The sequence below is a fragment of the Pogoniulus pusillus genome, chromosome 2 (genome assembly GCF_015220805.1).
Source record: "Pogoniulus pusillus isolate bPogPus1 chromosome 2, bPogPus1.pri, whole genome shotgun sequence".
In the NCBI taxonomy this organism is placed as follows: Eukaryota; Metazoa; Chordata; class Aves; order Piciformes; family Lybiidae; genus Pogoniulus; species Pogoniulus pusillus.
Window position 1 is genome coordinate 34,641,438 of NC_087265.1, and position 15,918 is coordinate 34,657,355.

The following is a 15,918-nucleotide window of genomic DNA, read 5'->3' on the forward strand; positions in this document are numbered from 1 at the left end:
CCAAGATCATCCAGTCCAACCTATCCCCCAGCCCTATCCAGTCAACTAGACCATGGCACTAAGTGCCTCATCCAGTCTTGCATATATTCAGTGTCTCTTGCTTCTAGACATTTCTTTTACCACATGGATAGATAAAGTCTCTCAGGTGAATTAAAAAAAAAAAAATCTAGATGAATTCCAGATAGAATTAAAAAGCTGCACAGAGCTGTCTTGCCCTGTGGACACATTCCTTGTGTCCCTTCAGATCTCCCTCAAACACAAATTTTATTGAACATACTTTTGGTAACCACTTCACTGTCCTGAAATTTGCTGCTGCCCACTCAATGAAAGGGAAACATCCCCAGCCATCTGTAGTACTCTTCCTCTGTTTTGGAATTGTTTGTATTATGTGGAAAATATAATAAGTAATAATCATGTTGTTTGGATTTCATTGACATGACATACTCCTTCAAAAGCTGATGCCTCCTCCATTTTTTGGGTACGAAGTACTAATCATAGTAAAACAGCTTTGCTAATCAAATGCACTTAGAATGGAGCTTGGCATTTGCTAATTGATGAGCTTGGAAGCGGGAAGGAGAGTGCTGGAATTGCATGATGTGAGTTAGCATTAATAAAGTAGCAGATTAGTCCTCACAGAGAAACAAATCTGTGTTTTGATAGCAATTTATGTTACTTGAAATTTATTTCTATGCTTAGGGAACATGTACTTCAAAAAAAAAATCTTGTTCAAGCACACTGCATTGCTGAGATTGCCAAAATTTGTTACTTGCTGTCTATGAAACATTTTCAATTTTACATAGTCTGTTAGGCTAATTGTTTTTTTTTCCACTTGCATTTCTGTCTGAAGTGACTGTGACTGTTTATTTCAGGTTTAGCAATACTTTGTTCTTCAGAAAGCAATAGTGTTCATATCCAAGCTAAAAAGAAGCCATCAATGTGTTCATGATCATGTTTATTAGGATATAGAAGGCAAAAATTCTGTCTGACTTTCATAAAAGTGACAGTTCTTTTCTCAAGGGGTCAGTCTACAGATGTACCCTTCCTGTGGCTGTCCTGCCCTGTGCATAAGCAATTACAAAAGCATGCCATTTCATTCCCATTTCCTAAATACACTGCATAGTGAAAGAGATTCTTTGCTGTGCAGCTATGGCTGGGATTCAGTCTACTAGTGGAATTCACACTGTTGGCTTTTTTCTGGGCTGTGTCTTTCAGATTTCAATAACTTTCTGTGCTGGATCTTATGATGGCTCCAAGTGAGCAGATTGTGAGAGAAATTGTTTTTGGGAGTCCTTCATTTACCTGCATGCATTCTGACAGAGCCTGTGTTACATCCACAACTCCATGAACATTTAGTTAGGAAACTTGGAGCTTAGTTTATGTGATGATTTAACACTGTGCTATAAAAAGTAGGGAGCCTGGCACAAAAATTGCACAGTTGTTATTATATAGACATCTGAGATATTGCCCTTTTTAGTTGTGAACTTGCAAAATTAAGTGCACGGAGTGAAATGTAGTTGGAACATAGTTTTGGATTAGCATTCAAAGGCAGAAAGTACTTGCCAGGGCTAGGGGTTTTTGAGATAGGTAGTCTGTGTCTATCTCCAGCAGTTTCTCAGAGTCCATTATTAGTCCTGTGATTTGTATTTATCAACTAATAGCAAACTTTAGCTGGCTGGCAAAGCCCAGTGCCAGTGTACCCTCTGCAAAGGAAGGCAGGACTTGTCATTGTCTAAAGTGACGGAAAACCAACTTAGTTATTTTTCCCTTCAGCTGTTGTGTTTGCATTGGCACAATGTATCTATGCTGTGCATCTTAAAGAATTCAAGCGACTGATAAGCAGTTTTGTGTCTGTTTGCTTAGCAAGTTTAACAAATGGTTAAAGAATGTGGTATGGTTCCACCTGCTCAATTAACCTTTTAGTTTTATCTTGCGTATTTTAATGTTATCTTGGTGCAGAAAAAAAATATAATTGCTGCAGTAAGAGACAGTGGTGACTAAATCAGAATCACAGGACTGCTGTGGACCTTGAGAGCTGGGTTAGTCCATAGTTTTGTCCTAAAATAGAATATACTTTACTTGCTTCTCTTTGTCCAGCTTCTTTTATTTCCAGAGGCAGAGACTTCACAGTCCGTGCATGCTCTGTTCCATTGTCCTTACTGCAGTGACAGTTTGCCTGATGTCTAAATATAGATGCTCTTGCATTGTACTAAGCTGGTGACACGTATCTTCTTAAGCATGGATGTACAAATGCTTGCGTTTCTTGGCTTGTTTGAAAGTCTCTAGAAATATAAATACCTGTGGATACTGAAGCACTTGAAAAGATCTTGTCAGGAGGCTGTAGTATCACTTTTGCTTCTGAAGATTTGTAGCAGCAGCTTAAAATGATATTGGGTCAGAAATCATGTGGATCTAATTGATCATGCTTGGGAAAGTGAATGGTACCATTCTGGGAATTGAGTTGGATGACCAGTTGAAGTCATTGTTGGAATAATAAACTTCCTTTTTCTCTATGGCTGAAAGCATTTAGGATGAATAATTGAACATTTGAAAAGTAAGATAATGAGCTCTTGCAGGACTTTGCTTTAAATACCACATTTCCTTGTAAAGGTTATTTAGCTATATTCATATTAAAATACTTTTGCTCCAAGTGCATTTCCAGTAGCGCCTCAATTTGGCTCTCCTAAACAGTGTATTCAGTCCATCTGACAGTTTGCAGGTGTAAATTAGCTCTTGATAATGCCAATAATGTTGAGTTATGTACATTTTTATTCTTGCAGTATGCAGTCTGTATAGGAAAATGTTCCATCTTTTCCCTAGTTGTTTCTTCCCTTTGTTGTGTCAGAACTGGACTGATTTTTGTAAGCATGATGAGGTTCTCTGTCTTTTAATCCACACTGTGGTTCAGAGAAAAAGATTAACTTTACTTTCCTGTAGCAGCCAGCCTTTGGGGAAGGCTTGTCAGTGGTGGCTACTGAAAGATGGACTGGGTGCTAACTCAATGTAGAGGTCAAAAACTGCCTTCAGCATAGGAAAAAGCAGAAGAGTAATTGATAGGCTGATCTGAGACTGGATATTGGAATATCTAAGATGGATCTTGACATAACAGTTTGGAGGAATTGAGAATTCTGTCTTGGATGGCTTGTTTTGGAAGAGATTTGAAGTAGGACAATCAATCAGGATGGAAGGGGTGGCAAAGATTTAGGATAGAACAGTTGAGATGGGGCAATTAGGATGGGAATGAGAGACTTAAGTGGCTGTCAGTGGAATGTAAGGCTTAAATTTAGGGACAGAGCACATGTGGAATGAAGTGAATTGGGATGATTGAGGACCTGTTATGATATGGAAAGTGCCTCAAGCAAGAAGAATGTAGAATGAGGATTGAGAGGGCAAGGTTCTGGGGAGGGAATCTGAAGGACTCCTGGTCAGGTGAGAAGGGTTTCTCTGGAACTGTGAAGTTTTCAGTGGTGATGATCAAATCTTTCTATGTGCCCAGCACATCTCCAACCAAGATTTGCTTTGGAAATGAGAACAGATGTCTGTGTCCTCCTTTTCTACATCGTACAGTAGTTTGTACCAGAGATGACTTTAAGAGACACAATGGGCAGTCACATGTCAGATTTCTCTTACAGACCATCTCAGGACTTTTGAATTTGATGCTGTCCAAAGTACCTGAATTTAATCTCATCTTAAACTTGATTTGATGTTTCTGCCCTGCACTGACAACTGATTCTCATTTTGTGTTTTTATTCAGGTCTACTCAAGGAAATAGAATCTTTAGCAAAGGAGAAGTTAGAGCTTCAATGTCAGGCAGAAAAAGACCATTCCAACCTATGTTCTCAAATGAAAATTTTGGAGGTGGAACTGGAAGAACAGCTGCACAGTAATCAGGACCTGGCTACACAGTTACTGGAGGTTGCCGAATTAAAACAGCAAATTCAAGTTCTTGAAAAACAGCTTAAAAACCAGCGGCAGTTCATGGATGTAAGCAAGCTCACTACCACATTTCCATGCTTTTGGAGATCACAGTATCACCAAGGTTGGAAGAGACCTCACAGATCATCAAGTCCAACCCTTTACCACAGTGCCCAAGGCTAGACCATGGCACCAAGTGCCACATCCAACCTTGCCTTGAACTGCCCCAGGGACGACGACTCCACCACCCCCCCGGGCAGCCCATTCCAGTGCCCAATGACTCTCTCAGTGAAGAACTTTCTCCTCACCTCGAGCCGAAATTTCCCCTGGCGCAGCCTGAGGCTGTGTCCTCTTGTTCTGGCGCTGGCCACCTGAGAGAAGAGAGCAACCTCCCCCTGGCCACAACCACCCTTCAGGTAGTTGTAGACAGCAATAAGGTCACCCCTGAGCCTCCTCTTCTCCAGGCTAAACAACCCCAGCTCCCTCAGCCTCTCCTCGTAGGGCTTGTGCTCAAGGCCTCTCACCAGATGATAGATACTCTTCCTAATTTGTGATTGAGACTTGGAGGATGGTTCCTAAAATGGGATACTTTGCTTTTTGTTTGATATTAAGACATTGATATCCTGGTCTTAGGGGAAAAAAAAACAAACAAAGCAAAGTAGTTTTTTAGTTGACTCTCTGTTGTGTTGCAGGATGATTTTAAAGTTTTTAGTAATTGCTTCAATTGTAGTTTGTATGTGCACTGGAGTAAAAAAAGTTGGTTTTTTTTTTTTTCTTCCATGTAATTTTAGCTATGCTTTCAAGTTGTTAATTATTTTTAAGTGTGTATGGTTTCTTCACTGCAGAAATGAACCCTAATTTTTTTCTTGTGCTCGGTACCAATAGAACAAGGGGACACAGTCTGAAGTTATGCCAGGGAAAGTATAGGCTGGGTGTTAGGAGGAAGTTCTTCCCAGAGGGAGTGATTTCCCATTGGAATGGGCTGCCCAGGGAGGTGGAGGAGTCTCTGTCCCTGGAGGTGTTCAAGAAAAGACTGGATGAGGCACTTAGTGCCATGGGCTAGTTGACTGGATAGGGCTGGACGCTAGGTTGGGCTGGATGATCTTGGAGGTCTCTTCTAACCTGGTTGATTCTATGATTCTATTTGAATGAAGTGCAAGATTTCTTTAAAAATCTTTTCATTGTCTCTGGCTGGGTTTACAGGAGCAAGCTATAGAAAGGGAGCACGAGCGTGATGATTTTCAGCAGGAAATTCAGAAACTGGAAGAACAGTTAAAACTTTCATCAAAGTCACAGATTTCAGGGGAGCCCAAAGAGCATACGGTGAGTAAAATCAGACTTAGTAGCAAAAGGAGTTTGTGTACTGCAACTAAATGCCAAAGTCTTCACTGTTTTGGGGGACTGGCTTTTGAAAGAGTTGGGCTTTTTGCCTCCACTGTCGCCCAGGAAATAGGTTTATCCCTAGCTGGCCAGACTGCATTTAGGCAGTGAGAGTGTACTGACACTTTCTTAGGGAGTTGGAAAGAAATGTTGTATGTGTATTGGAGTGAAGTTTTACAGCTTATGAACCTGGTTTAAATTAATCGAGGAGAACAATACAGACACTCTGCTCTACAGAGCACACCTGAGGGTTGACTTCTGGATTCTAAATGTGGTTAGATTTTCTAGCTCAAATAATTGTAATAATGTTCTTTGTCTACATGCCTTGTACAATTTAAGTTTCGAAGTTAGTCCTTTTTTGGACATATTCATTTGTTTAATGCTTGGTTTCAAAGATTAACCTTTGCTTTTTGTTTTGTTTTGTTGTTTGTTTCCCCCCACACACACATTATACAGAACTATGAATTGATTCTGCAGGTATGGAAAACAGCATGAACATCTCTAACTTTTCTTTCCTTTCCCTTTCAAATCTTTCTATTGCTTAAACTGGCTGTAGATTTCTTTTTCCTCTGCTCTTGATGTCAGGGATGCCTCAGCTTGACTTGAAGATAAGGATAGATATTTTAGGGTGGCAGAATTTTTGCAGGGTGTAAAGAACTGCTTTCAGTTTAATTTCCTGTACCTAAGTTCTTAATTCTCTTGGTTTATTGCACTCAGATATATTACAGTCAACAACTTTAAAAGAGGTTTTTTGCATGAAAGGAGAAGTTGAAGTTTGGAGTATGAAGCAAAGATGGTGAAGTTACAGTGTTTCCCTGTGCCTTCAGGTTTTGTTTGTGGCCTTGCTCTTAACAATGCTTTAATGCATATACTACCTAATTTCATTTTCTTCTCTACACTTACGTACAGTCTGTGAAATTGTGTACTTTGGTATTGCAGAAGCAAATCTTGTAGGAGCAAATGAATCTTTGATAGAGTACAGTTTCCATACTGGAAGGCACTTGATGGTCATCTGTAACTTCTCATAGGACTTCACTAGCCTTCTTAAGAAGGAAAGTGATTACATTATGTGTCAGTTTTGTCTTTATCTGGCATTAAGATTCTCTGAGTGCATCACACGTGCAGCCTGCATGATCTTATTAACTCTGTGGCAAGGGTCAGAAAAAGAATGGGAAAGATTTTTGTTCTGAGGACCACATGTGTTGTTGAAGATCTGTTTGTAACCAGAAGGTATACCTCTGTGACAGTTTTAGGCTGAAGGATACGTGTCAGGTTATCCAAGATATGTCACACTGTTAGGACCACAGCTTGCTCTCTGTCCAGGGTGTGGATATCATAGTGAATGTCCAGCCAGCAGCTAAACCCCGCAGAGCTCTTCACATGGCGACCTCCATCCCACACCCTGGTGGAATGGGAAAAAAAAGCATGAGTGAAATGCAGAGCTCCATAGGTTGAGATAAGGAGAGTTTAACAGAACAATACAGTGAAGGTGGAATCAACAGAAATAATAATAATACTAATGAAGTCGTATAGAAAGTGAGTGATACAAAACACAATCCACTGACTGTACCTGCTCAGGCCAGCCTCTCCTTGGACACAGTGTCAGGATGGTATGGGATATCCCACTGGCTGGTTCAGCTGGCTCCCAGCATCTTTTTGTGAGAAAATTAACCCTATCCCAGCCAAACCCAGGTCAATTGCGACAGTTATTAGTATGTTTGTAGCTTAATAAAGAGGAATATCTGAAAAAGCTGAGACTAGCTGCAGTAACTTTGCAGACTGTCTCACAAAGGGATAAAACTGAACTGGAGAAAGGCACACAAGGAAGATAACTAAGTAAGTGACATTTGTGAGTAAGGCGAGGTATGCACACAATCTGCCAAAATAAAATGTCAGGATGTAGGCAGTTCTCATGCAGTGGTTTGATTCTTCTACAAGGTCAATAATTACTGAGCTCACTCCAAAACAAATTGGTTTAAGTGAACTTCTAATTCCTGCATGCAGAAGTTATATCAAGTTCATAATTCTTCTCTGCTGTTTTCTAGGCTCAAAGCAGATCTGAGTGTGGTTATATTATGAAAAAAGTGCTGGCTGGTACTGGGAGCTACCATCTGAGAGTATTCCGTGAGGGTGAAAGTTGTGAAAGTGTTAGCTACAGGATTGCATCACTGGCTTTCTAGCAACGTGGGGTTACACCCACTGTTTTCATGTGTAAAATGTCAAAATCTCTGGAATTCTGGTGCCAAAATGCTATGTTAAACTTCTTAAAGACTTTTCTGTACTGAAAAGCTTTACTATAAAGCCTGTGTTATGCATAACAGTTGATTAATTGCCTGACAACATGGAAAGACAATAAGAGATCTGCCTGATTAAGGAAAAAGTACATGTGCCTGTAAGCAGATGAAAATTTATTGTTAATCACATTTGGTGTTCATAACTGGTCTGTGGTACTCTTCATGCTTAACAATTTGACTAGCCTAAGTCTGTTCTTCTGTACTTTGCTAGAGGGCGTTTTTCTGCTTTAGTAATACCTCTACAGTGTTTGAAGATGTAAAGCTCTATATTAATACAAAGAATTTTTACTGTATAATACTGAAGTGGAATTTGCATAAATTCAGACATTTATCTTGTAAAATCTGATCTTCTTTGATTGAAAATATTTATTCTCTAGAATGTTTCCTATTGCTTTCTTTCATTCTGCTTAATAACTTTATCACTTCCAGTGTAGCTTGTCTGTCATACTTGGTTCTCTCCTGCTTCTGTAACCCACCTATGGGATGCTCCTATGGGAGCTTCTATGGGATGAATCAGTAACTGTTTTCCTGCAGCTCTGTGCATGATTGGATCTCACATACTAAATTTATTCATATTTAAAAGGGTTTTCTTTTTGGAAAAAGAGTGCCAGTTTCATGTTGACTACTGTGAATCTCTCTGATTTGCAGGCATTTGAGTATGTTGTGTTGCATATTTATCTTTCAGTTCTTGGTATGTTCCTTTAAAGTGGAGTTCATGAGTAATGGAAAAGGGTTCTGAGGTTCCAGAATCTAATGCTATTAGTAATAGCTCATGGAGGATTTTTTTAAAGTCTTGAACAGAATCTAATGCTATCTTAAATGCTAATCTGAAACAGAATCTAATGCTTTTAGTAATAGCTCATGGAGGATTTTTTAAATCTTAAACAAAACCCCAACAAACCTCCACGCCTTGAGAGCCTATCTTCATTCAGTACGTTAAGAAATACACATGTTAAGAGACAGTAATCAAATGTGTATTTGAGATCTGCTGCATTTGGAAAACAAGGTTTCAGAAAGTTACTTTTTCATCCTTTCTGTCCTCATCTAGTTTTACATTCTTCTGGGATTTTAGCACTAGTTTAGTCCGCAGCAAAATTCTTCCTCCTTTGCCGTGAGATTATTCTTGCTTCCAATCGGAAGATTGTTCTATTTCCTGAAGATCTGTGTAATGTGATTTCTGTATAGGTAGAATATTTGCAAGCAGAAATAAAAGAGAAGACTGATGATTACAATAAGATGTTACTAGAGAAGGAGCAAAAACAGCAAGAAATTAGAGCTCGTGATAAAGAGATAGAAAAACTGGTGGCACAGATACAAGAACTGGAGCGCAGCAGTACTCAAGTCTCAAAGACTGTACAGCACCTGGAACAGCAACTGGAGAAAATGAAGAAAACAAAAACTGAATTAAAACAAGTAATTGTAAAATACTTATTTCAATGAGAGTGGCATTATGCAGTGTCTTTGTGGTGGATATCAGTAACTGTTGCATTAATGGCAGACATCGCAGCCATGTTCTTAAACTCTGGTTGTAGGAATTATAGCTATACTTGGAGGCTGCTTTTTGACAGGTCTTTTGTTTGTGTGTGTGGATCAGAGCTGCTCTTCTGCTTCTATGGAAATTCCTGAAAAGTTAGTGTTACTGAATGTTAGTCATAGAATCATGGAATTATTTCAGTTGGAAAAGGCTTTTAAGATCATTGACTCCAACCATTATCTAACTCTAGTAAGTCTGAAACATGTCCCTCACCACCACATCTCTGTGTCTTTCAAACATCTCCAGGGATGGGGATTTGGCCACCTCTCTGGGGAAGCCTATTCCACTGTTTGAGAACCCTTTTAGTGAAGAAGTTGCTTCCAATATCCAACCTAAAGCTCCTCATGTACAATTTGAGGCCTCTTCCTCTCATCCTATCACTTTTCACTAGTAAGACAAGACCAGCACCCACTTCACTACAACCTCCTTTCAGGTTGCTCTAGAGAGTGAGAAGCTCTCCCCTCAGCCTCCTCTCCTCCAGACTAACAGTCACAGATCCCTCAGTCAAGACCTTTCACCAGCTGTTGTGCCTTTCTCTGGACACCTTCCAGCACTTCAGTATCTTGTAGTGAGTGGCCCAAGACTGAACACGGTACTCAAGGGGTGGCCTCACCAGTACCAAGTACAAGGCAACAATCACTTCTCTAGTGCTGCTTGTACCACTGTTCCTGATACAGTCTGGGATACTGTTGGCCTTCTTGGTCACCTGAACACACTGCTGGCTCATGTTCAGTCAGCTGTCAATCAAAACTCCCAGTTCTTTCTCTGCCTGGCAGCATTCCAGCCACTCTGCCACAAGCCTGCAGCATTGCATGGGATAGTTGTGACCAGAGTGCAGGACTCAGCATTTGGCCTTGTTGAATCTCATACAGTTTGCCTTGGCCCATTGTTCCAACCTGTCTAGCTCCCTCAGTAGAGCCTTCCTACCTTTGAGCAGATTAACAATCCCTCCCACATTACTGTCAGGGCTCTTCAAATCACCTTAATCAGCAGCTCTTCTTCCAATTTGTCTTTGGACCCAGATCTATTTGCCATACTCTGAACGTTTCAGTGCTTTGTTACTGCTGCAGATTCAATCACAGTTTAGTGTTAAAAATCACATCTCAGTTAGCAAAATTATTTGTCTTTTACCAAGTATCTGAGTAACCTTATTCCACCTTCTTAAGTGATTCATTTTCCTTCTAGCAGTTTTCCTTGGTTAAGTACTAGTGGTGGATCTGTCAAGTTTGAGGCTTTGAGACTGGTGTGGCCTAAACTGGATTGTTTTTTTCCAGTTTAATTGCTAATTCTGTAAATATTTACTTCCCTTATTTTTCACTTTAAAAATCACTACAGGAAGAAGCTGTTTAGGTTTCTAAACACATAAACCACTCTGTAAATGTGAAAGGATAATGTATAACCGAATGTTAAAGTTTCAGAAGCTGTTAAACTTGGGTTAGAAAAAGTGAAGGGTAAAAAACTGTGTAAGCTAAAGACATTCAGCAGTTTTGAATTCTTATTTATAGGCCGTGGGGTTTGTGTATTTCTTTTTGTCAGGGGTGAAGTGTTTTGGCAGTAATGTTCTGGTTAGGTGGGTATGTATATTGGCAACAATTGGTTCTAACATATGAAAAAAAAACTTTTTCAGGATAAAGAGGCACTGCAGCAACAACAATACCATAACTTAATTCAGATCTCTGCCCTGCAGTCTAAATTGGATGAAGCACGGCACAAGGTACCAGAGGACGCTGATTCTGCCCCAGTGCTGAAGGAGCAGTTACAGGCAGAGCAGGAAGCACTTCAGACTAAAGAGAGACAGGTAAGAGTTTTGATAAGGTTCTGTAGACTACCAGGTTAGTGACCTAATTGCATAAACATTTTGAGCAGACTTGAAACTGGGAGTTGAAGCCACTCAACCCCTCGATGACTAAAGTAATAAATGTGCCTTCTTACCCAGTACTCTCTCTGCTTTTCCTTGCTTTGTTCTATCATCCCCCTCTTAGTCTGTCTCCACTCTCACTGAAAATTGTCTTGTGATGATTCACATCAACTTCTATTATCATCTGTTGTAAACAGATTTTCCTTTCCTTGCAAAGCCAAAGGTAGATGTATTTTTGTTGGCTTTAGGAGTGAGTGACAATTCCTTTATATCCAGAAAAGACAAATATCTGTAATGGTGTTATCTGACCTTCTCTATTGTGTGAGCCAGAGAATGTTATCCATGAGTTCTTGTGCCAAGCTAAGTTGAAATGTAGTGTAATTGGTCATGTTATTTAGAACTTTCACTGGATTTATGCATATGTGTATAATATATATGCATAATATTACATAATTATTATGGTATCAGTAATATAAAAGATGCAGTCTGATTTAGGGTGTGCAAAGAAAAATCAGAATGATCCTCCAATTTGTACACCTTTGTTTCAAGAGCAGTAAGATAAGAAAAACTGATTTTTTACACAAACAGGTTTGATGTCACTTAAGTCTGACTTCGGGAACCACTAATAAGCTTTCTCAAAGCCCCTATATCTTGCTACCCGTTAAGGTAAAAGTCATGGATGGCAAGATCCTGGTGTTTACAAGCAGCTCTGTGCTCTCACACTTTCAAACAGCTACAAGCAGAGAAATGTGTCGCTATTGATTTTTTTTTAACAGCTTGAGGGAGTCAATTTCAATCTTAGGAACTGTCTTTATTGCTGAGTGTGACGGTTTGGGTGTTCCTGTGATGGCTTGGGTCTTACCCGCCCCCCCACACTTTGAGAAATATCCAGCTAGACTCAGTCAGGCTCTGGGAATATGAATGAAGCTATTTACAGCTAGCACCATATACAAGCAGGTATTTACAGTATATACAGTTATATACAGAAATATACAAGGTTAAAAAGTAATACAGAAACACAACAGCCCTCCCAGAAACCTGAGTTCCCAGGAGGGGCTCCCAACTGCCCCTGCACCTTCCCCCTACCCCTCTCAACCTTACCCCAGTCCCAAGGAAAAATAGAGGTTCAGCCAGAGGTTTAGGAAGCAAAGTGAGTTAGCCCAAAATGGAGGGTGAGGTTAGAGAGATGCAGCTCAGCCAGCAGCCCCAGTGAGGGTGAAGCTGAGTGAGAGTGGTTATCTAATGTTTTTTATTTCCTATACTTCTCAGCAAGGCTGTGAGCGAAGTAGACATCACTATTGTTTTCTTTTTACAGCCTGTAATCTAGTTCTTCTCACCAAAACATTCTAGCCTGCTTCAAACTAGCACACTGAGTTACTGAGATTTGCACTGTGGTGCTAGTTTCTAGGAGGAGGAGAGTGGTGATTGTTAACTGCTTGTGATTACGTTAGACATTAAATGCTAAGAAGCCTCCTATTGTTGCGTTAGATTACACCAGTGGTCAAGTCTTCATTGTTCAGAACTTTGATTAACATGGTTTTTATGAGCAGTTTAGGGATTTGTTTGTTGTAATGGAAAACAAATGCAGTACTTCGTTTGGCAGCTGAGGAACTTCTTACTTCCACTCATGTGGATTAGAATGAGTTTAAATCGTAGAATTTTCCAAAGTTACATGCTGTCAGTAAACAAGGTGATTGAATGAAGTTTCATTTTTACTGCTTAAGTAAGACTTCTTAACTGTGCATTTTCTTTTGTTTTTCAGATTGCAAGCTTGTTAGACCAACTAGAACAATACAAAGATGATTTGATCAGTAAAGACAAGGAGATATTGCAGCTGAACTTGCAGTTAGAGATGCAAAAAAGTTTTAGCACTTCCAGCATCAGCCAGCTTCAGTTAGAGAATGCACACTTGAAGGTAGGTTTCCTTAGCTTTAGTAAACATCACTTCAGAGACCTCCTTCCTTCATAGAATCATAGAATCAACCAGGTTGGAAGAGACCTCCAAGATCATCTAGTCCAACCTGTCACCCAGCCCTAACCAATCAACTAGACCATGGCACTAAGTGCCTCATCCAGTCTTTTCTTGAAGACCCCCAGGGACAGTGCCTCCACCACCTCCCTGGGCAGCCCATTCCAGTGGGAAATCACTCTCTCTGTGAAGAACTTCTTCCTAATATCCAGCCTAGACCTACCCTGGCACAACTTGAGACTGTGTCCCCTTGTTCTATTGCTGGTTGCCTGGGAGAAGAGGCCACCCCCCACCTGGCTACAATGCCCCTTCAGGTAGTTGTAGACAGTAATAAGATCACCCCTGAGCCTCCTCTTCTCCAGTGTTGTGGTGTTCATCTTGTGATGTTATAAGCAGATAGTTCATTTCTCCTATCAAGGGAAGAATGCATTACTGTTACAAAGCTAATGCTGGTTGTTCTAGACCAAAACCTCCCATACTCTAGATTCATGCCTATGGTGTGATTTTCGAAGTAATTTACTTTAAATAAAAAGCCTAGTTTTTTTCTAGACCCAGCAGATTATGAACTCCAGTGCTGTCATTTAGTAAGCACTATACAATTTCATGTGCATTCCTCTATGGCCATGGCAAATGTTGCAGATTAAAAAAATGGTTGGTTGTGTTGGTTGTCAGCCTGGCAACTGGAGTTATTAAGCTCTTACCTTGAAAGCTGGGAAATGTTGTGGCAATCTAACCCAGTGGTACGAATCTAAATCAAGTAGCTGTAGTTGTGTTCTTGAGTTCTTTAACATTACAGACCTACTGGTTCTGTTCTGCCATTAGGTTGGGAGAGAAGTCCTTTCTAATGAGACTACTTTGGTTTGTTTTTTTCTTTTGATCAGGAGGATCTAACAAAACTTTCTGCAAAGCAAAATCAGGACATGAGTATTAGTGATTCCTCAGCTTTGTCACTCCCACAAGCTCTACTTAAAGAAAAGAATCAAGAAATTGACCACTTGAATGAACAGATGAAGAGACTCCAGCATGAGCTAGAGACTACTCTGGAGAATAAAGTAGGAGTCCTTGCTATATGTTCATTGCATGATTTTAAGGGAAGCAAGGTGTACAGAATCCTACTATAAATGAAATCTCTTTGATTATTCTCTTAGGAAAGTAGCAAGTAATATGATTAGCTACCAGATGAAGCGTGCAGTTCTTCTCATTGTTGAAATTGTGAATTAATGCCTGCATTATTTGGAAACAGAGTGTAATTTAGACTCTTATGTGCAGTAGTAATTCTGTATACATAGAGTAATACTGAGACCATGTCCTTCTGCTTAGGTTGTGGAAGACCAAAAATCCGAAATTGAAGAACTCAGATCACTTGTTGAGCATCTTCGGAGTGACCAGGAAAGGCTGCGTAAGGACAAAGACGAAGAGGGAGAGCAACTCCATGGAGTAATTGAGAAGCTTCAAAAAGAGCTGGCACAATTTGGACCAGTATGTCATGAAATCAGTGACAACCAGGAAGATCTCTACCAACTCGCACTGGGAAAGCCAGTGGAAAGCCTTCAGAATGAGTTGAGGGAGGAACTTGCAGAGTGTCAGGGTGATAGTGATCTCAACAGAAGAAATGTATTGCTGCTTTCCAAAGTGAGTGAACTTCAGGAGGAATTAGAGCTTGTCTCAACTGCAAGGGAAGCTCTGCAGCAACAACTGGAAGAGAAGGAATCACAGTTCCAAATGGAAGTGGAAATTTTGGAGAAAAAATGCCAGAAATTGCGAGAGTCATCGGAGCAGCCTCTTGCGGAGCTAACCTCTTTGAGAATCCAGCACAATGCACTTCAGGAAGAGTACAGCCTTTTACAAACACGTTTTTCTCAGAGAGAGATTGAAGCAAGGCTGACTTCTCGAATTCAAGAACTTGAAGGTATTGTGAGAGAAGGAGAAGCGCATATTCTAGAGAAAGATATGCAAATTAAGACAATGGCAGATAAAAGAGAAGCTGATGCTGCCAAGTTGCAGTACTTAACAGAAAAGACAGCAGAGCTGCAAACCAAGTTGGAAGAGAGAGATGCAAGTCAGGCTCAAGATGCTTCTCGTCTTCAGTTGGAAGTTGCTAGACTTGATTCCCAAGTGCAAGCACTGAAACAGAAAAAAACAGCTTTTCAGAGAGAAATCAATGAACTGCAAGATACCGCTTCAAAACTAAAAGAGCAGATTGAGGCATATGTGAAAGAGCTTGAAGCCTTACAATTGGAAAGAGGTGAGCTTACATCACAGTTAGAGCCATACAAGCCAAAGGAGCAATGTGATTATGGAGAGAACAGCCTTCTCAAGCTCTTCAACCAGAGAGAAATTAAACACGAAGTCCTTAAGAAAGGAATGGAGGAACTGGAAGAACTTGAAGCAAATCCTGATCAGTCATTTAGAGTACTGGCTTCCCCTGCTAAAAAACTGGTATGTGATTTGGGTTTTAACAGCATCATTTGCTTTTTAAAACAATCCCATTTTGTATGTTTTATAAAGCCTTATGATTTATCCTTTTCCATGCAGTAAGAAAGGGAGAAGATAAATATTGTGGCATAAAAATGGCTATGGTGAGTTAGTTGTGTGCAGTATTGCTGTGAATGCACATTAAAGAAAGGGCAAAATGCTGCACAGGCAGTGAGGACTGAGGAGGGGAAGGAGGTGTGAGAAAGAGACCATGCTAGAGCAGTTATCAGCTGCAGGGAAGGAGATGGAGTAGTTTGGAATGAAGGAGCAAAATCGAGCCTGGGGAGAAAAGGGGGGAAGCTGTTTCAGTGTTTGTCTTTTGTTTCTTGCTATTCAACCCTATTCTAAAGAATATGAACAAATTTTCTCCAAGTCAAGTCTGTTTTGTCCAAGAGAGTAGCTGGCATATGAAATATAGTAAAGTGTTTGATTGTTTTTACATAAAACCTGAGAATAATAGATAAAACTATTATATTTGAGAAGACCTTTTAAAGTG

The 15,918-nt window shown here is 40.1% G+C and overlaps 1 protein-coding gene across 1 annotated transcript in view; it reads left to right on the forward strand.

Annotated features, from left to right (window-relative positions):
* The window catches only part of PCNT (pericentrin), an 89,116-nt gene that overhangs the window by 47,492 nt on the left and 25,706 nt on the right, over positions 1-15,918 (forward strand). The window contains exons 29-36 of the mRNA XM_064160412.1: positions 3,752-3,981; positions 5,116-5,235; positions 5,749-5,769; positions 8,772-8,999; positions 10,748-10,918; positions 12,741-12,893; positions 13,829-13,999; positions 14,268-15,386. Of these exons, the coding sequence (XP_064016482.1) occupies positions 3,752-3,981; positions 5,116-5,235; positions 5,749-5,769; positions 8,772-8,999; positions 10,748-10,918; positions 12,741-12,893; positions 13,829-13,999; positions 14,268-15,386 (2,213 nt within the window). The remainder of the gene's footprint in view (positions 1-3,751; positions 3,982-5,115; positions 5,236-5,748; positions 5,770-8,771; positions 9,000-10,747; positions 10,919-12,740; positions 12,894-13,828; positions 14,000-14,267; positions 15,387-15,918) is intronic.